Genomic DNA, 20871 nt, shown 5'->3' on the forward strand with positions numbered 1-20871 from the left:
CACCGGACCCTCCGCAGGCATGACTGCAGCAGCTCCAGCGTAGCCGCGGGACCAGCACGTGGGGCAGCGAAATTGCCATCCGCCTAGGGCGCTCAAACCCCTAGCGCCGGTCCTGAGTCTTGGCCTTCACAACATCCTCTGGCAAAGAGTTCCACAGGTTGACTGTGTGCTGTGTGAAAAAAATACTTCCTTTTATTTGTTTTAAACCTGCTGCCCATTTGGTGCCCTCTAGTTCTTGTGTTATGAGGAGTAAATAACACTTCCTTATTTACTTTGTGCACAGCAGTCACGATTTTATAGATCTCAATCATACTCCCCTTAGTTGTCTCTTGTCCAAGCTGAAAAATTCCAGTCTTATTAATCTCTCCTCATATGGAAGCCATTCCATACCCCTAATAATTTTTGTTGCCCTTTTCTGAACCTTTTCCAATTCCAATATATCTTTTTTGAGATGGGGCAACCACATCTGCATGCAGTATTCAAGATGTGGACATACCATGGATTTATGTAGCGGCAATATGATATTTTCTGTCTGAGAAATGGCACCAATGCAACATCACAGAGGGAGGGAGACGTTCCATATAAGACCGTTACCTTTTTCCATAACTGGTGTTCTTCGAGATGTGTTGCTCATGTCTATTCCACAGTAGGGGGCATGCTCGCCACATGCACCGGTGCTGGAAGTTTTCCCCCTAACAGTACCCGGGGGGGGAGCACCCCCTGTGCCCCCTGAAGTGGTGCCTGCCTGCGATGGTATAAGGGGAGCTGCGCGCTCCCCCCACCCTCAGTTCCTTCTTACCAGACAATTCCAGCAGCAGGCAAGGAGGGCGGGATGTGGAATACACATGAGCAACACATCTCGAAGAATACGAGTTATGGAAAAAGGTAACTGCCTTTTCTTCTTCGAGTGATTGCTCATGTGTATTCCACAGCAGGTGGATCCAAGCTGTATCTGCTGGAGGTGGGCAGGAGTTCACAAGTTCTCGGCATGGAGTATCGCACTGCTGAACCCAGTGTCATCCCTGATTTGGGAGACTATCCCATAGTGCGAGGTGAACGTGTGAACCGAAGACCACATGGCGGCCCTACAAATGTCCTGAATAGGGACGTGGGCCACAAAGGCAGCCGACAAGGCCTGTGCCTACGTCGAGTGTGCCCTAACAATAGGCGGCGGGGGAACACTCGCCAACTCATAACAGGAGCTGACACATGAAGTGATCCAGTTGGACAGCTGCTGAGTGGAAATCAGCTGGCTTCTCACACTCAGCTGAGGCGACAAACAGCTGTGAGGACTCTCTGAACAGTTTGGTTCGCTCAAGGTAGAAAGCCAGAGCCTGCCTCACATCGAGCGTGTGGAGGCGGCGTTCCTCATAAGTCATGTGTGGTTTGGGGCAAAGGACTGGTAGAAAAATGTCCTGACCCATGTGGTAGGCGGACAATCGGGAGGAACGTAGGGTGTGGGCAGAGCTTGACTTTGTCCTTATGAAACACAGTATACAGTGGCTCTGAGGCCAGGGCCCTGAGCTCCGAGACCCACCTGGCTGACGTGATAGCAACCAGGAAGGCCACCTTCCATGAGAGGTGAGACCAGGAACATGTGACCAGCGGCTCAAACGGGGGCCCCGTAAGCCAAGCCAGCACCAGATTCAGGGCCCACTGCAGGACCAGGGGCTTAGAATATGGGTAAAGCTGGTCCAAACCTTTAAGGAATCGGACGGTCCTAACCCTTAAGGAACCAGCATGGGGAAACACCGTGTGACCTTGCACTGGAGGATGGAAAGCAGATATGGCTGTCAGATGCACCGACTGATGAGGGTGCCAAACCCTGGGCCCTTAGGCGGAGGAGGTAATCGAGAATAAGCTGGATTAGGGCAGCCATTGGGGATACACCTTGGTCCGTCGCCCACCTAGCAAAATGAGACCACTTCGCCATGTAGGAGCGGCAAGTGGAGGGCTGTCTACTCTCAAGGAGGATGCACTGAACCCGAGCTGAGCATGTCCTCTCCTTGCCACCTAGCCACTGAGCAGCCACGCCGTGAGGTGAAGAGCTGCCAGGCTGGGGTGGAGGAGACGACCCCAGTCCTGAGAGAGCAGGTCCGAGCGGCGTGGCAACGGCCACCACAGAGCCACCACCAGGCCCAAGAGGGTCCCACTCCAGTGCTGCCTGGCCCATGCCAGGGCAATGAGGAGAACCCTGGCCTGTCTGTCTTTATTTTCCCTAGGACCCTGCTGATCAGCGGAACAGGGGGAAGGCATATAGGAGTTGGCCTGACCAGGTCAGGATAAAGGCATCGGAGATAGCACCCCTCCCCAGGCCCCCCTGGAGCAGAACCAGGGGCATCTTCGGTTCTTTCGGTTCGTGAATAGGTCCACCTGGGGAGTTCCCCACCTCTGGAAAAGCTAGAGGGCCACTTCCAGGTGTAGGGACCACTCGTGCTGAGAGGAAAAATCCCTGCTCAAGCGATCTGCCCTCACATTCCAGGCACCCGGTAGGTGAAAGGCTTTTCAGTGGACGTCCCACAGACTGGGGCTTCGTGACAGAGGGCGGAGGATCGGGCCCTGCCTTGCCTGTTGATATAGAACATTGAGGCCATGTTGTCCGTGAGAACCCTGACTACCTTGCCCTTCAGGTGTGAGCAGAAGGCTGTACACGCCAGTTGCACCACTCTGAGTTCCTTGACATTATGTGAAGGGTCAGGTCTTGTGGAGACCACAGGCCTTGGGTCTGAAAATTCCCCACATGGGCTCCCCAGCCCAGGTCCGATGCATCGGACACCAGCTCCATGGACAGGGCCCTGCCCCTAAATGGGACCCCCCGGTGCATGTTGCTCGGTGTGGACCACCACCGCAGGGAGACGGTCACCGAGTTTGGCAGGGTGAGGACCTTGTCCAACCTGTCCGTGGCTTGGGAGAACCCTCCACTCCACTCTCCTCTCATTTCTGCCACCTGACTCAGCCAAAGCACTGCTGGTTCTGAGTTCTCTGGGCACAGGCTCACCTAAGGTAAAGCAAAAAACCAATGAACTCCATGTGCTGAGTTCACCGCAGAAGTGTCTCAATCCCCTTTCCTCCTCAGCCCGCACCCTTATCTCATCTGAATTCTTTCCCCATGTCACTGAGACTCTGGACTCTAACATTCCACCCTGCAGTTTCCTAGAGACACAGACCCATCGCTTTGCCACCTTTAGCTTTTTCACACTGGCAGTGAATGAAGGAGGAAAGGACACATGACCATTCAGAAATTCTGCACAGGAGCACATGTAAGCGCTCTCCATCTATCAGATTGCAAGGCAGACTTTGATGGCATCTATTTAGTGCCATAAGGAGTCAGATTTTTATAATAAAATAGCTATACAATGACATAATTAAAGTGTTGCCAGTTTAATAAGTCCCTGTTTTTCTACAGTATATTCACTGACCTTTGCTTAACCATTGTGTCATTCTTTCACCACTCCTGGATTGGGCTGCAAAATCCCACATGTACTGTAAGCATTTCACATGACAAGTGGGCCTGCACATTCACCAGCTTTATCATTTTACACAGTACTTAGCTGGGTCTCTAGAAACAAGCCCAAAATAATTTCTGATCTTGCTGGTTAACATCCTGTAGTATTTATCTTCAGAACTAGGCACCTTTGCTCATTCCTTATGCTTTTCCTTATCAGGCGAATTGAAATCCCCAGCGAACTGGCATTAGAGAGTTTTGTTTTTAAGTCTCCTTTATCTGCATATGTCTGTTAACAACAAAAAAAATGCTTACCTCTTGTATATCCATCCAGTGTGCCTTCTCAGTTTGCCATAGAGTGGTTGCTTCCACCCTCTCCACTTCATTGTAAATTCTCTTCCTGTGAAGTAGTCAGAAATAATTTATGTCTTTGCAGAGAGTGGGGTTTTAAAGTTAAAAATCAATAAAGGGTGCCTCTGTTCAGTGAAAAGTTGCAACTAAAATATACTATCCAGTGAAACCTACTAACATGCACTTATTCCTTCTTCTCCCAACACCCAACCTAAGCTAGGCCGTCACACTACTGACAGCATGGGAAGCAGTTCCTCTGCACCAGTCATCTCTCTCAGTATCTTCAGACATCCTCTCTCCTCTTGTGTCAAACTCCATTCCATCATTCCTCTAGTTCCTGGACAGTCAGTCAATGTAAGCTGTCCAAGTCCTGTTCTAGCAGAATTTCACTACTTCTGATTTACTGTAATTTGTCAGAGGTCTTCCATGAAGTACCAGTTAGTAAAACTTGATCCTTTTGTTCCTTTCCTGTTTAAGCCACATTTTCACTACCCCAATGTCTCAGAGTTAGCTAGACACACCTGTGTCCAACATGGATGGGGAGCAAGGCAATCTATCCACCCAAAGAGGTTTTACTGTCACCGTATTTTCAGGTTGGTGAAGCAAACTGCTTCACTGCTAGGTTTCAGTTAAACTCAGCAAGAAACAAAAATGTTTCTTCCCATGAGGTTCTTAAGATCAAAACAAAGACGCTCCTATTTCAGGACGACAAGGCAGCAAAGAGGGAAGTGGGTTCTGTGGACTCCATGGGCAGAATGTCCCCTTGCTGATGGGAACAGAAGGTTGCTTCTGGTAGAAAAGCTCTCTCTTTCCCTTCTGCCTCATTAAACGCTCAACTTTTTTCTTTAAACTTCCTTTCCAGCTGTCACATCTTCTGCAACTATACATCACTACACTGATTTAATAAGGATTTAGCCCTCAGAACAGATTAAGAAGCATCATGTATCAGATAAGGAGAACAAAAAAAAAAAAGAAAAAAGAAGGGGTGAGGGGCACAGAAACCTCTACGAAGCAATGCTGCATCCAAAGGGGAGAAGAGAAACGCACACAATAAAAAAGCTGAGAATAATAATTAAGCAGTTACCAGCGAGCACATCAAAGGCACCAGGCAGATTTAACCAATATTTATTATTTGAGGAACTGTCTTTTAAGGTTGCATAGTGCATATTTAATGCAAGAAGCTCTTCCTTGCCCTAATTATTAATTCACATTACAGTAGCACCTAGAGGCCACAGCCATGACTAGGGTCCCATCACACTAGGTGCTGTACAAAAACACAGAATGAGTCAGTCCCTGTCACAAACTGACAATCTACATGCACAAAACAGACAAGGGGCAGAAGGGAGAGTCAGGCACCAAGAGAGGAAGAGGCTTGTCCAAGGTCACACAGCAGGTCAGTGACAGAGTCTGGAATAGAATCCGGGGCCTCACTGAAATCAAAAGCAAAACACCCATTGACTTCAATAGGGCCAGGATTTCACCACTGGTCTCCTGATTCCCAGTCCAGGGACCGGTTCACTACACTTTGCTCCTCTCTATCTTCCAGCAGTGAAGCATCAGCAGTGGAGCTCAAGGGTTCTGTCTCAGCAAACATATCATGAAGTACTATCAACTCCTTTAACCCCAGGGGCTGGGATTTAGCTCATGCCTTAGTAATCACACTCTGTAAGGATCGCTAGCTGTGGAAAAACTTGCATACAATTTTCTCGCTGTACTTATCAAGAAGGCCATATAGATATATATACAAGTATTTGTAAAAAACAGTGCCCATCAGTAGAGCAGCAAGACTTCCCTGCTTCTCCCCCACCCCCAAAAGTCTATCACCCACATCACACATACATATTAAATTACACTAAAATACACCCATGAGACTCCCCTTTACTACGACCCTGGACAGCAAACAAACCCTGCCCACCAGGGAAAGTATGTTCTATACTATAGCCAAGGGGTCTCTGCCGACAGAATTCTAAGAACAGTTGCAGAGTGTTATCTGATGACTAAAGCATCCCCCAAGCTGATCTCTGCATTAGTGCTACAACGACCCTATAATACATTGCAAAGCATTACAGAAATCCACTTTCATTATAAGGGGGCATGGGCAGTAGTACAATATAGCTAAGGCTGAGACAAACTAATATCTTCAAAATCTAGTCAAATGATGTAATTTAAACACAACTGTGAGCTGTGGGAGAAAAGACAGGATTTTCCTGAATACCCTAGTGCATTAGACTGGGAGTCAGGAGGAAGACAGACTACTCACAGTTCTGCCACTCACTTGCTGCATCACATGTCAAGTCACTTAGTCTCTGTCCCTGAGTTTTGCCATCTGTAAAATGGAAATAATAAAGCTTACCCTTGTAGGTACACTACTATATGAGCTCTATGGATGAAAATTGCTATAATATACAAGTGGTAGGTATCAGTATTATCCTTCCAGAATCAGCTCTCTCCACAAATTTGTGACCCCTTCAAATTCACCCATTTAAGCCTGAGCACTTCAGTACACAACACAGTTTACTGAAGGCCCTAAATCTGCCCTATTGTCAGTAATTATTCACCTGGCTCATGAAACATTGGATATAACAATGCATTAACTGGAACCTGGACAGATCATTATTAGAAAGTTAACACCACAGTTAAAACAATTATCAACTAATTCTACAAATAAAGAACAAAAAGATAGAGGGGCAGCTAAGGCAACAAAGTTCAATCCAGGCAGATCATTCAAGGACCCCTGTTGCTTTATTGCTTCTTATAGGCAGGCTCCATCACTTGCTACAGCTTAACACTTCCAAGAGAAACATTCAACATGCTAGCAGTATCCTTGTTGTAGCTATGGTGATCCCAGGACGAACCTCTGTCAGGGAAAAAGACAAAGTGACCTGAAGAAGACCTCTCTGTAGCTCCAAAGCTTGTCTCTTTCACCCACAGTTGTTCTAACAACAGGTATTACCTCACCCACCTCGTCTCATTTTACATGTTAGTTGCTTGAAAATTAAGAGTCATTAGGGCTCTGACTTTACTGAAAAAAAAATCAAAAGGTGTTTTTTAAAAATTGAGTTAGCTACACAAACGCATAATCTGTAGTTTCTTCCTCAACTTTGCCGTTGAAGTCAACCCCAGGGAGGAATTACAGGGCTCACCTCGACCAGCTCTTACAAGGTAGAATCTACCTATGCCTTGTATCCACTAGGATCGTGCATTGGGAGAGATAACTCAGGACAGTTATCGCTATGTATAAATCTCTGTGTATAAATCACACTGCTGTGCAGGGAAGACACTCACTCACTTTGGCTCCCATTCTGAAGGGGGGTAATGATGTCTTAGTTCCCCATAAAAACAAGATGGTTTACATAGACAGAGCACACACACGTTAAAGAACATCTATTCCTACTTATGGACAGGGACAGTCTTGGTCTTTCTAATCTCACCACGGAGAAGAAAGAAAAATTCCAGCCTGACCACACACCCTACAAGTCCTACCACTGTCCATGAACACATTCTCACTGGGGGGTTTTCTGCTCTCTGTTGGACTTGACTGGGTACTCACCAATGACAGCCACACATGGCAAGAAACTGGCTTCAGCCCCTTCACTCTGAGACAAAGGGTGGCCTATATTTTTGGCTAAGATACCGTACCTTGACCCAGGGTGCAGTATTCTGATTGCAACATCAACTAGTCTGCACACAAACTGCCAGCAAAGAGAAATAAGGAGGGACAGGACAATGGGTACACGGACTGCCAGCAGAAATACGGGACAGGACAATAGCGAAGGGAGGATTGCCAATAAAATCCAATGGTCAGTAGCCTGAATACTTGAGCTCAGAGCAGAGCTGCTGGGAAGAGTTGTTTGCTGTGGTACAGATGCAGCACAATAGGGCTATGATACAGGTCCAAGTCTTATATCAGGGATTGGCAACCTTTGGCATGTGGCCTGCCAGGATAAGCCCCTTGGTGGGCCAGGCCTGTTTGTTTACCTGCCGTGTCCACAGGTTTAGCCGTTCACGACTCCCACTGGCCAATGGGGGCTGTGAGAAGCAGCATGGGCCGAGGGATGTGCTGGCCGCCACTTCCTGCAGCCCCCATTGGCCTGGAGCAGCGTGGGAGCCGCCATCATCCGAACCTGCAGATGCAGCAGGTAAACAAACTGGCCCAGCCCACCAGGGGGCTTACTCTGGCGGGTTCTGCGCCAAAGGTTGCCAATCACCGTCTTATATATACCGTCTAGACTAGGAAAATGGCTGACTTTTAAAACTGTTGGCTAAGTGCTTTAATTAACACATTTTAAAAACATCACTAAGGCTTTGTCTACACTAGCACTTCTGCTGGCAACATTTTTGTCAGTCAGGGGTATGAAAAAAAACAACACACCTCAGACTGACGTAAGTTTCACTGACAGCACTATGTTGGCAGGAGACCCTCTCCTGTCGACTTAGTGACCGCCGCTCATTGGGGATGGTTTAATTATGCTGGGCAGGAGAGCGCTCTCCCGCAGGTATAGAGTAGCTATATGGAACCCCTTACAGAGGTGCAGCTGCAGCAGTACACCTGCGCCACTGCAAGGTCCATAGTGTAGACATAGCCTTAGTTTTAAGACAGGATTTAACACCTCTGTGTGTGTAAGCTGGGCATGGTCAACTCTAAAACTGAGAGAATACTTCCCTTCTCTCACCCTGCATAGGTGTTGTCTATTCAGACTGTGAAATCCTCAAGGCAGAGCCTGTCACCTACAATGTGTATCATGCTCTGTCAGGGCCTCTAGGTGCAGACAATAAAACAATAGATATGTTTTGGAGAGAAGCAGCAGCCACAGGGTTTGTCTGTGCTGGAAAGTTATAGTGGTATAAGCTAAGGGGTCAATTTATGGTTATACCGGTGTAACCCCATGCAGATGTTCTTATTCCAGAATTAGTGTGCCTTTTTTGGGTTAGCTTATGTTGCTTTGGCCAGGGGTTTAAGCTAAACCAAGAGGAGCCTGTGTAGGCAAGCTCTAACAAGCACTTGGTGAATACCCAGGGTACTGCTTTCACCCTAGCATTGTGCCGCTCATCGTGAGCCTCTCCATAAGGCAAAAACCACAGCAAGTGAGGCACCCTGAAGATCCAGGAACCCAAGTCAGTTCTGGGGGCTGAGAGAAGGGATATTTGCCAGAGAAGTCACATGGAATTTGATTTTCCTTTGTTTTTTGTTCAATTTGCAGAGAACCAGAACAGATTACAGGGCACCATTTCTTTTGGGAATAAAAGCTTCTCCGTGGGAAGATTCTAGCACCTTAGTTTCTGAAATTCTTCTTTTCAATGTTTCATCCATTTTTGCTAATACAAAAATACAGCAGTTTCTAAAGTAACCACAACGATAATTATTTTGCTTCTCAATTTGTTATTTACTGCATTTTTAATTCTCTCTGCCAGCAGCACCTTGAATTGGAGGCCTTGCTGACTAACTTATGTCATATTTCAGAGAAAATATACCTTCCCCCTCCCCAAATTTCAGACCAATTATATTTTTGTAGCTGCCTTCAACAGTTAAATTGAACACTTGCAACTTACTAACCAAGTCATAAAACCTGCATTGTTCAACAAAACAATTAGGACTGAACATTGTTCTCATCAAGGGCGACATCCCCCTACATAAGGATGATGACAAAATGCTTTGCTTCCTGTCTCTACCTGCTAGTAGGAGATCATGTCATTCACTAACAACCAGCTTATTTGTGCACAGGAAAACTTATTCACAATATGTTTAATTAAAGGTCTATATGACAATAAAAAAGGCATACATTATTTTATACTAAAAGAATAAAGATTTTTATTAAGCATTGTAAGTTGCATTCAATAGCCTTCAAATACACCACACCACAATCCATCTACAACCAATCAAACCCAACAGTAGTTCATTCTTGCACAATCCATGAGTTGGGGCAGAACTCCCTTCAACTTACATTAAGATACCTACTTAGCTCTTGCGGGCAGGGAATGGGGAATTACACCTCATTTCTGATCACTAATGTGTGATGAAGAGCATCAGGAGAATTATATGAAAACAAATATAAAGAAATGATTCTGATTTTGAAGTACATTAAGTTTGGAAACACTAACAAAAACATCAAAATGATACAGGTATATTTGCTTATACTAAATTCTTGATGGGAAAGTTCTCAAGAACAAGCCATTTGTTTCCTGCTACAGAAGGGGGTATTTTTTGAAGATCAAAGCTTTTTTTGTTTTTTTTGTTTTTCACAGAATTTCATATTTGCTAATATGAAGGCTTAAAACAGCAACAGAGAACAATAATGCATACAGCAATGAGTACACCAGGGTAACGTTGATATTCAAAAAACGGCTAGATAATTTTTTTTTTTTAAGTTTTAGAATAAATGCAACAGAGGTCAATAATCACAAAATTTTAAGGTTAGAGCAAGATCAGTCAATGACTAAACATAGTTAACATCTTTTATAGGACTATTACTGATTATTAGCTTTTTGTTTTGCAAATGGGCACAGTACTTGTAAGAATGGAAGAAAGAGGACAATAACATGCATAATATTAACTACACACTTTAAAAATCATGAACCATGCAGAAGTTTAGCTCAAATAGTAGTACTAATGGTCTACGTCTGATTCAAAACCACATAGTTCATTGATCACGGATGCATGGTATTAGTCACAAAACGTTTCAGAACACATTGTGTTTATTTTGAAAGGTCATTTGTATCTTCTATGATTTCAAGTTTATCTCCATTTAACTTCCTTGTAAAGTATGTATGATGTATATTTAAAAATCAGCAGAACTGCAATATTACTCTATAATTTTTAGTTTCGATAGTTTGCACATTTTAACACAAAAGAACCACATCAACGGTGATGAAATTTAAGAAAGAAAAACTGTGGTTGTGCCTTTTTTCCCCCATAATCATGAAATCAAAGCCTTAAAGAAAGCTTTATTGTGACACAGTAATGCAAAATCAAATATAATGGCATACATATGGTGCCAAGTACTAAAAATTATATTTTAAGCTATATATACTTAAAGACTGCCAAAATTTGTTTTCCTTATATTTCAAGAAACAAAACTACAAGCTTTTGTCATAACCAGTTTAAACTTTATGTATACTTCATTTTAAGTGCGGGAGTCAAATGCTCTTCATTCTCTTCCTTTTTTGTTTTATTGTAGCATTTTGACTACAACTGGTTAAAACTAAAAATGTGTTGTTTAAATCTCTGACATCAAAGAGGGATCCGAATTTCCAAAGTCCTCATTTTTCTCTTACGGAAAGGAAAAAATGTACGTAACTGTAGGCTCTCTTTCTTTCCAGATATTCCTAATCCTGACCCTTCCCAACATCCTTCACCCTCTATAAAAAATAAGTTTACTCTTCTTTTTTTAAGACAGCAGCCTCAAGAGTATCATCTTTATGGCAAACACTGTCTGCATTTAGTGCATTTAAGTGAGGATTTGTATTGCACATTTTAGAGTCATTACTCAAGGCACTTTCAGACTGGTTGGAACCCCTGACGTCTCCTGTATTCCCATTCATCTGGGAAGCTGGCTTCTCCTCATTCACTACTCCATTTTCAGCCAGGGATCCATCTGAAGACACAATTGAGGATTTAGATTCCTCTGATTTTGACTTAAGTTCTTTGGCCACTTCTTCTGCTGAAGCAGCATAAGGAGGTTTGCCCTATTTTAAAAAAAGAAAATACATTATTAAAGAAGCTATCATTGTACATTTCTAACTGATTATCTTGACACCACTTCCAATAGTGTGCTGTAGGACACAGACAGAAGTATTACAGGTTAACTTGAAATATTCCAAACACAACCTACTGTTGTAACAAAGTTGGCATACCATACTAAATTCCCAGATTATCAAGGATTTAAAGACTGAACATTTCAATCTACAGACATGGAAAATTTACCTCACTGTGGAAGGGGTGCACAAGGTCAAACAAAGCATCTAATGCCAATTTCACCTTTGGGGAATAACAGAGACAATATATCTGGGCTTTCCCTGGTTTATGCAGTAAAGAAACCTTTTTTTTTTTTAATTAACTAGTTACAGAATTGGCTTTTTATGACCAAGAGCCAAAAATGATAGAGCTGGCTACCATAATTATGATTACCACAATTCAAAGAATTTCAGTCCTTAAAGGAAAATTAATGTGAACACCTTTTTAGCTCAGCCCAGTTTTCTGACATGCCCGTGGGAAGTTGCACTTTGCACCAGGTGAAATAATTACACTGTTTAGACCAGGGGTCGGCAACTTTTCAGAAGCGGTGTTCCGAGTCTTCATTTATTCACTCTAATATAAGGTTTTGAGTGCCGGTAATACGTTTTAATGTTTTTAGAAGGTCTCTTTCTGTAAGTCTATAATATATAACTAAACTATTGTTGTACGTAAAGTAAATAAGGTTTTAAAAATGTTTAAGAAGCTTCATTTAAAATTAAATCAAAATGCAGAGCCCCCTGGCCCCGCTCCTGGACATGGCCAGGACCCAGGCAGTGTGAGTGCCACTGAAAATCAGCTCACGTGCCGCCTTCGGCACGCATGTCATAAGGTTGCCTACCCCTAGTTTAGACTGTATAAGTAAGTAAATAAGAGTCAGGAAATGCCTAAATTAAGATTCAGCACACAACATTAACTGTATCCTCATTTGCACGCAATGTAGTCTAATGATATGATCACATACTACTTCTCAAATACAATAGAAAACATTTTTTAACAAAGGTATGAGTAGCGTCATGTAATACCATATACTGTGAATATGTAAGAGAGAGCCCATGAAAGTGACTTATATACAAAATGCAGAATAAATACTCAGAAAACATACTACAGATGAAATAAAGCCATAAAGCCAATATTGAAAATGTAGACTTATAGGGCTTGAGAATTAAAACTACATTTAACTTTTCATTAGCGGCAATAATAAACCATACAATTCCAAAACACACGACAAAAAAACTTCAGGTTTTTTTTAAATTTAGTTGCTAAATGACAACACAAAACACGTAGGACTTTTCTAATGAACATGCTCCAGTTTGTGGCAAAATGGAGCATAAATCTACTCCGCACTAGCTTGCCAGGCACTAAGTGTCCATGTGGACCCTGCTAAAGCACACTAGCTGTTCTCCCCAGTGTCCTCAGATACAGGAGTAGATTAAAGCAAAAAAGCAAAAAAATGAATACGTTAAGGACATGGTGTAAATCTTACACAGCCCCCAATTTCACAACAACAATCTTAACTGTAACTATGGGAAATATTAGTTAAGGTATTTCTGAATTGCTAGGGGGTTTTTTGGTCAAATTGCTGTCCCTTAATATTAGTGTGGCATAGGTGGCTTGCTAGGAAAGCATATAATATCAGTATGAAGTGAAATTATATATGTTACGTAGCCTTGCATTTGAGGCTGATCAATATTGTGTCACCAATGATCACATTCTTTTTAGGTGTCCCATTCAGGTTGTTTTTTGCTGTGTTGCTATTTTGAAACCACTAAGAAAGCACAGCATTTATTTCGAGTCAGAGTTAAGGGTGTTAACCTGTGACAAAATGTATATTTCTTTACACTTCTTAAGAATGCATTAATTAAAGACCAGCAACTTGTCCCCTCCACTCCTGCTGAGTAGCACCTTACTTTACAAGTTGTCTCAATTAAGTCATTGGAACTCTTTGAGGGGTAAGATGCTACTTATTGTGGGTACTTGTTCTGCTTTGTGCTGACTGGCTGTTCGCTCCAGCCTTCCCCCTCCTTTCTCAGCCTTCACATCTCAGCTTCACTGCACACTTGCCCCTCGTACCCTCCACTCCCCTGCCCTGTTCCTATCTTTTTCTTTTCATTTAGCTGAACTCCTCCTAACTACACCTACCCTTCAAAAAAATAACTGGAACTAACATGACATTTGCAGCCATCACATTGTTCATTCTGCTTGTGTGTTCTACCTCTTTCCCCACCTTGTGTCTGTCTTGTCTACTTAGACTGTGAAGTCTTTGGGGTGGGGACTACCTACTACAGTATTTCTGTGGTGTCTAGCTCAATGTGGCCCCATTCTTGGTTGGCCCTTACACACTACCATAATAAACAGGATTAATTATAAGGAAGGGTATCAAAATCTGGCCCTACATTGGCAGTAGAAGATTTACAATATTAATTTCCTTACAATATCCTTTTCCTTGCTTTTAAGTGCTATCTGATACCCAAAGACTGACATACCATGAAGACTGGTCTACTCTCTCAGTCTCAAAGGCATTCCCTGGGAAAGAGACTTATGACACTAGCAAACTTGAATATACTATATTGGTTCTATGGGTAAACACAGGCCCTCTGTTTCCAGGCCTGTAAATTCAGTACAGAATCCCAGCAGAATACTTTACATTGGGGTGCTGGGAATGAGAATTAAAGTTTTAAAAATACAGAAATTAACACCAGATGTCACACACACACACTGAAATTTAGATCAATTTCCACAAACATTGACAAGAAAAATAGGTTGCAATAACTACAAAGAAGTAAATAGAACAAGCTTGAATTTTTGTATCTAGAAAACTTGAAAAGAGTTTTACTTGAAATTCAGAGTTCCCTCGTCTCTCACAAGAGAGCACTTCTCTAGCCGTTAGCACCCCATCCCAACTCCTATCTGCTACTATCCATGTGACACAACGCAGAGCCACATGATACATTTATCACGTACTTTTGTCCACTTCGTCTACTAGCTGCCCAGTAATCCATCTCCCCGGGACTCATTTAACTTGCAAAAGTGCTGGGCAGCTGGAATGAAAGACTGAGCAAAACAGGGGGGAAATGTGAAGCTGAAACAAATTGGCATTATATGTGTAACACCAATTTGCTTCAGTTACATGGTTTCAAAGAACCATGGAAAAGGTAAAAGCTATGATTTATGGACTCTTTGTACCATTACCAAAAGATGGGACTATGTGCTCACATGGGACAGAGGCTGTTCCACAACTTCCTATTAGTATTTACAGTGAGTACTCTATAGAGGTAAAATCCTAGCATTACCTTTTGGTTTGGTGTATTTTTTTATTTTATTTTTTTTTAAGGAATTGGGGGACCAGAATGAAAGTGAACAAAAACTGTGGGAGTCGGCCGTGGGGAATATAAAATGCCAATTTGTTTCAACTCCATAGTTCTCCTTAGTATTTGCTCACTGGTTTCAGTTAAGGTCCCATATCCCTCCCCTTCAGCTGATCAGGATTGTCCACATGGGACCTAGGCATATTCTTTATAGCCGGGTGCATTTTTCTCCTCTAATCAGATAACCAAAGCTTGCTTCTGAATGAGATGGAACAACACTGGGAGAACTGTCATCACTGTCCGTATGGCTTATTGTTTCAATAACCAGTATATACACCATGGTAACTACAGTAACTCCTCGCTTAACGTTGTAGTTATGTTCCTGAAAATGTGACTTTAAGCAAAACACTGTTAAGGGAATCCAATTTCCCCATAAGAAATAATGTAAAGGTGGGGGGGGGGGTTAGGTTCTAGGGAAATTTTTTTCCACTGGACAGAAAACTAACTGTTATATAGATATACAGACAGTATAAGTTTTAAACAAACAATTTAATACTGTTCACAGCTATGATGATTGTGAAGCTTGGTTGAGGTGGTGAAGTTAGAGGGTGGAAGAGGGTGGGATATTTCCCAGGGAATGAACTAGCACTCGGTCTGAGTCCTCAAGGGTTAACACGTGGTTGTTAATGTAGCCTCTCACTCTACAAGGCAGCAGGAATGGAGGAGAGGGGAGAAAGCAGAGCAGACAAAGATAGACACACACCTTGTGTGTGGGAGAGAGAGATGCACACTGCCCCTTTAAATAAGCTGACCCACTCTTCAGTGCACTGTCTTTTTAAGTGGATCAGGAAGTTGAGACAGCAGCTGCTGCCCCAAGCTCTCTCTGTCTCTCTCTGTCCATATCTCCTCCCTGCTCTATATGGAGAAGGGGTAACTGGGGTGCAGGAGCGGGGGGAGGGGGACAGCCTGACATTAGCCTCCCCCCCCCCTTTCGCCCCTCCCCTGCACAGCAAGCAGCTCCAAGAGGGCAGGAGCAGCACATGGCAGTTGGGGGAGGGACAGCTGAACTGCTGACTGATAGCCTGCTGGGCAGCTGCAGCACATGGAACTTAAGGGAATGGGGAACTGATAGAGGGGCTGCCGGTCCACCCTGGCTACAAGCCCCCACCAGCTAGCTGCAACGGGGGCTGCTCTTCCTGCAAGCAGTGGACAAAGCAGATGGCTGCCAAACAACAGGGAGCATACCACAACTTTAAATGAGTATGTACCCTAATTGATCAGCAAGTTAACCAGGACAACTTTAAGTGAGGAGTTACTGTACAAGAAGCACTCTATCCTGCCCTTCTCCCAAGAGCTGTCATCAGCAACTCCTGCGGGCCTAGGGAGCCTGTGACCACACTAGCCTGTAAACCAGAGTTATGGAAGTAAATCACACCACTTTATTACCTGAATTGCTCCCTGGTTTTTATAACCTCTCCCATAGTACCTTCCACCTCTTCCAAATGTTCTTATCACTGGAGTGGAAATAACTCCTCTAGGACGCCTATGTGTATTAAAGAAAAACAAACAACAAATGCATTTAAACTTTGTTTAAAAATACCTTAAACTAAATAGAATAAAGGGGTTGGGTTTTTTTGCTAATGCCATCTAATTATTATAGAAAAGTTTCACTCCCTCCCCATCCCAAGAAACAACCTGATTAATCATTCGGCATTTTAAGATTGTATTACTTGTGAGAGTGTAAAGTCTATGATTGCTGCATCTAAAAATCTTGTTTTCCTAGCAATAAAATGGCTATTTCACAATTTCACTTCAAAACAAGCAATGGAGAAGTACTTTCAAACTCTATGGAAATTCCTATCAAGTTATCCTTAAAATTCCTTTAAAATACATACCAATTTTCCATCAATGGCTAGCATATATACTAAAAGCCTGGCAAAAGACAGCCATTCTGAACTATTTATTTATATTCATAAGACCATTCTTTCCACTGAATAATATTTTCCACCCACAATGTGCAACTCAGGAGAATTCACAAAAAAATATAATTCAACAATGAAAAGCTGCTGCAATATCAAAGTTGGTCAGTGATTTAAGTGCTTATGAAAGGGACGGAGCCAACTGAACCATGCCTACTCCAGGCAGACACTGTACAAGCTTATCAGCACAGTTCTGCTATACTCTCTTAATTATGATTTATAGTTTTGGGACACTCTTGAGCAGAGCTCCAGTCACACCAAATCATATAGCAGGGTTTCAAGTTATCTAAATGAGGATTAGATGAAATCCACACAGATTTTAATTTGCCCTTCATTACAAATTTTGAACCAAGGTTCCAGGGGTGGAAGACCCACCTACACCCCAAAGGTATGCTTTACAGTAAGCACTTACATAAAAAAAACCTTAATGTACTCTACCACGATGTCAGGTGCTTTTTTTCTTTCACTTATATATTTAGCTTTCATTGTCAGTATTGGAATCTAACAGCAACAGGCTGCTCCTGACTTTACTCCAAGTATGTATATCAAAACCAATGGGCCAGAGCCTTAGGCCTAGTCCAGAAGAGGAATGAGAAGTAAGACAGTCAGGGGATGATCAGGTCCATAGGAGCAATTTAGAATCAAAGTACTATAGGGTTAGAAGGGACCACAAGGGTCATCTTGTCTAACCCCCTGCCAAGATGCAGCATTTGTTGGGTTTAACCCGTTTAAGACAGGTGGCTATCTAAGCCTCCTTTAGAAACCCCCCCGGTGAAGAAGCTTCCACCACCTCCCTAGGAGGTTAGAGCAGTCTCAGTCAGGGCTGTTCTATGCTGAGCTGGCTGCACCAGCCCCCACTGAATCATTCCAGCAACTAGTGATTTCTGCAGCTTGCCATCCATGCCTCCTTTTCTGCATAGCTGGCTCTACATAACCTGAGGATGCCCCTATGCCAGGAGAGTCTCCAAGTAGCTGATTTTGCTAGCTTTAAGGCTGCTTTGTGCTGCCAGAGTGGGACAAAGCAGTCAAAGGAGGAGCCAAGTTCTGGTCCAATGTTTCCACTTATTCTACTCCTACAATTTGTTGTCATCTTTGCTGTATTATGTCTAATTTAGATTAGATCACCTCAACTGCCAACCCCAGTCTCTGTATGCACACCCACAATGCAATAACAAGTAATAAATAATGGAATTAGAAGGAAACCAAAAGAGGAAATGAATACTTTACACATCTGACCACTCTCATTTTAATCTGGTATGCATTTTTCAATCAGTTTACAAAGAAAACAAGACAGACCCATCCCATTTCCTAATTATATTTAGGATGAAGTGACAGTGACCTCTAGATAGTTGAAAAACAGGTTTTTGCAATTCAGATTTCACATCTCATTGGATAATGATGGATCAAAGTTAAAGGAAGTGCGTTGGTCACACTTAACGGTATGGAGAAGACTGAAAATCAGTGGATTGCATAGAGAAGCCATTTGAGAATTAAGTTGCATGGAGTCAAGACAGAACAATGAAGGTAAGCCTGGATGTGATCTGCCCTCTGTTAAGAGAACAGAGATGAGAAACTGAGCTGGATTAAGTGACAAAGCATGGACAATGATCTCCCTGTCTTCAGTTTTCAGTGCAGAGTAAATTTTGCTCTTTGGTAGCAAATCAAGTCCACAGACGAAGTCCTCAATCATCCAAACACCTGTTTTGAGAGGACTCTGACACAGGGGTGCATTTCCTGTCAGCCCTTTATGGGGACTGCCATTTTCCGGTCAATGGCATTTTCCCCCCTCTGAATGATACCTTTTTAGTAGCTCCAGATACAGAGAGGTGAGCTTCCATTATGATTTGGCTGCAGGACAGCAAGTTTGACATTGCAAAGAATTTCAGCTTTTGGAGGTGGTAACAAGTCTCCCTAAATAAACTGCCTACTCAAACATAGCATCTTTAGTTCATCTTCCTTCTAGCAAGCTACCATCAGAGAGTGTCTCTACATCTCTTTTCCATCTAGGTACTGCTGGAAATGATTACATCCTTGCAACAATGTGACTGCTCCTCCAGACACAGTGAAATCCCTATTAAGGATGTCAGTTTAGCACAGGGGTTCTCAAACTGGGGGTCAGGACCCCTCAGGGGTCATGAGGTTATTACATGGGGGATTGTGAGCTGTCAGCCTCCACCCAAAACCCCGCTTTGCCGCCAGCATTTATAATTGTGTTAAATATATAAAGAGGTGTTTTTAACTTATAAGAGGGGGGTCACAGTCAGAGGCTTGCTATGTGAAAGGGTCACCAGTACAAAAGTTTGAGAATCGCTGGTTTAGCATCCTGATTATAGGTGTCTGGGTGCTAGTGATTGTGCATTTGCTTCTTCTAGTACCCCAGAAAATAGAAGAGCTCCTCTCCAATGCAAATGAGTGAAGTGAATCACTTACCCACTGTGCATCTGCTCGTCTGTGTGAGGGTGCCTTCAAAGAACTAATGGTAATGCCCTAGCAGCTAAATATCATAATCATATGCATGGATATTCTGTTCTTGGACCTCCTCCCCCTTGACTGTGGCAATATACATCACCAGAACTCTTCCACAAACCATGTTGTAATCAGAAGTACCATATTTAGCTTACATCAGGATACTGAACTCATTCTACGGACAGGGCAGGATTCCTCTTTTAATTAATGCCTATTAATGCCTGCACTAGCCAAGAAAAGGAGGAAACACACAGGGAACCATTTACAATAGACAAGATAAGCCTGGAACGTAAGATGAGGGGAAAAGTAAATTGTACATGGACAGTGCGTATAGGGATTGGTTCCTACAAAGTAACCAAGCCAGTCCCAAAACATGTGATGCAGTGTATAGTAAATGCAACCAAAAGTATAAATATATATAAAGGAAGATGTTTTCTGTGTAACTTTGGATGTGTAGTATGCCGTATACCTGCTCCGTATGCCTGAGTCTCATCAACTCAGTATTGCCTTGCTCAATGACAAATAAAAATATCTAAGTGACAAAATATGGAATCAAATGGCATTCTTGGGAAGCTAAGCGGAAAGAAGTCTCAGCTGAAATCCCAATATATAGTGGTGCCATGAGTTGGATGACACTTGTCAGGAACAGGTAAAGTAACCTCAGCGACAAGACTGAAATAAACCCCAAATCCATACATCTGGAGTAAATTAAGAAGATATCCCTTACTGTAAGGGTCACTACCTAACAGTAAGGGAAATGGCACTAAAAGGGTTTAAATAATAAGTATGAAATTAAGTCAATGTGTTCTAAAAATGTATGTAATGTAAAAAAAACATAATACACAAAGTAAAAGCAGCTTTATGTGATATGGAGCAAGAAAACTTGCTTTCTTATCACCACAAAAGTTATATATTTAATGCAGAAAAGGTAATGCCAGAAGGTGCAGGTTAAAAAAAATTAACAAGGGTCCAATACCATAAAGGTAAATGTAAAAGCATCTCAATCCACACAATATTTTTCCTCCTCAAATACTGCTGCAGACAATGCAAGCTCTAAAAAGCCCCAAATGTGCAGGGCTGTTTGCACTGGGGAACACTTACATGGGCAGGTGTAAGATCTTACAGACAAAGTTGCCAGCATCTGAGTTCACTCTGGGGGAACAATCTCCAAATTGCACAGTACAATTGAAATGCTGAGACTTTGGTAAAGTAAAAACTGCCTATGCTGGTAATAACAAGTATTGTGTAACAGCTGAAATGGACCACTTCTGGTATGGACCCAGGGAATGTTATTTTAATTGGACTATGTTCTGTTCCACATCTAAAATTACTATGGTAATAAATGAAAAAAATTATATTTTGTACCTGTTTTTATAATGTAATTCAAATAAAAGCAAAGTTAAAATTACAAAAGGATGTTTTAAAGGCAGAGCAATCTTAAAAGGAAAATTACACCCTGATAAGCTATACTATAAAAGGGAAGCTTGCACTCCCTGGTTCATACTTTAGTATTAATAATAGTCTAAATAATTACAATTACTCGTCTTAATATGTTGCTGTGTAATAAACTTACAAAAAGGCACAAAAACCAGG

General features: G+C 42.6%; 1 protein-coding gene across 1 annotated transcript in view; it reads right to left on the reverse strand.

Moving 5' to 3' along the window:
* Positions 1–9580: 9580 nt before the first annotated feature.
* Positions 9581–20871, reverse strand: part of FAM120A (family with sequence similarity 120A) — a 135307-nt gene continuing 124016 nt past the window's right edge. The window contains 2 exon segments of the mRNA XM_030571223.1: positions 9581–11479; positions 16280–16376. Of these exon segments, the coding sequence (XP_030427083.1) occupies positions 11168–11479; positions 16280–16376 (409 nt within the window). The 3' untranslated portion in view covers positions 9581–11167.

The sequence above is a fragment of the Gopherus evgoodei genome, chromosome 7, assembly GCF_007399415.2.
Source record: "Gopherus evgoodei ecotype Sinaloan lineage chromosome 7, rGopEvg1_v1.p, whole genome shotgun sequence".
NCBI classification, from domain to species: Eukaryota; Metazoa; Chordata; order Testudines; family Testudinidae; genus Gopherus; species Gopherus evgoodei.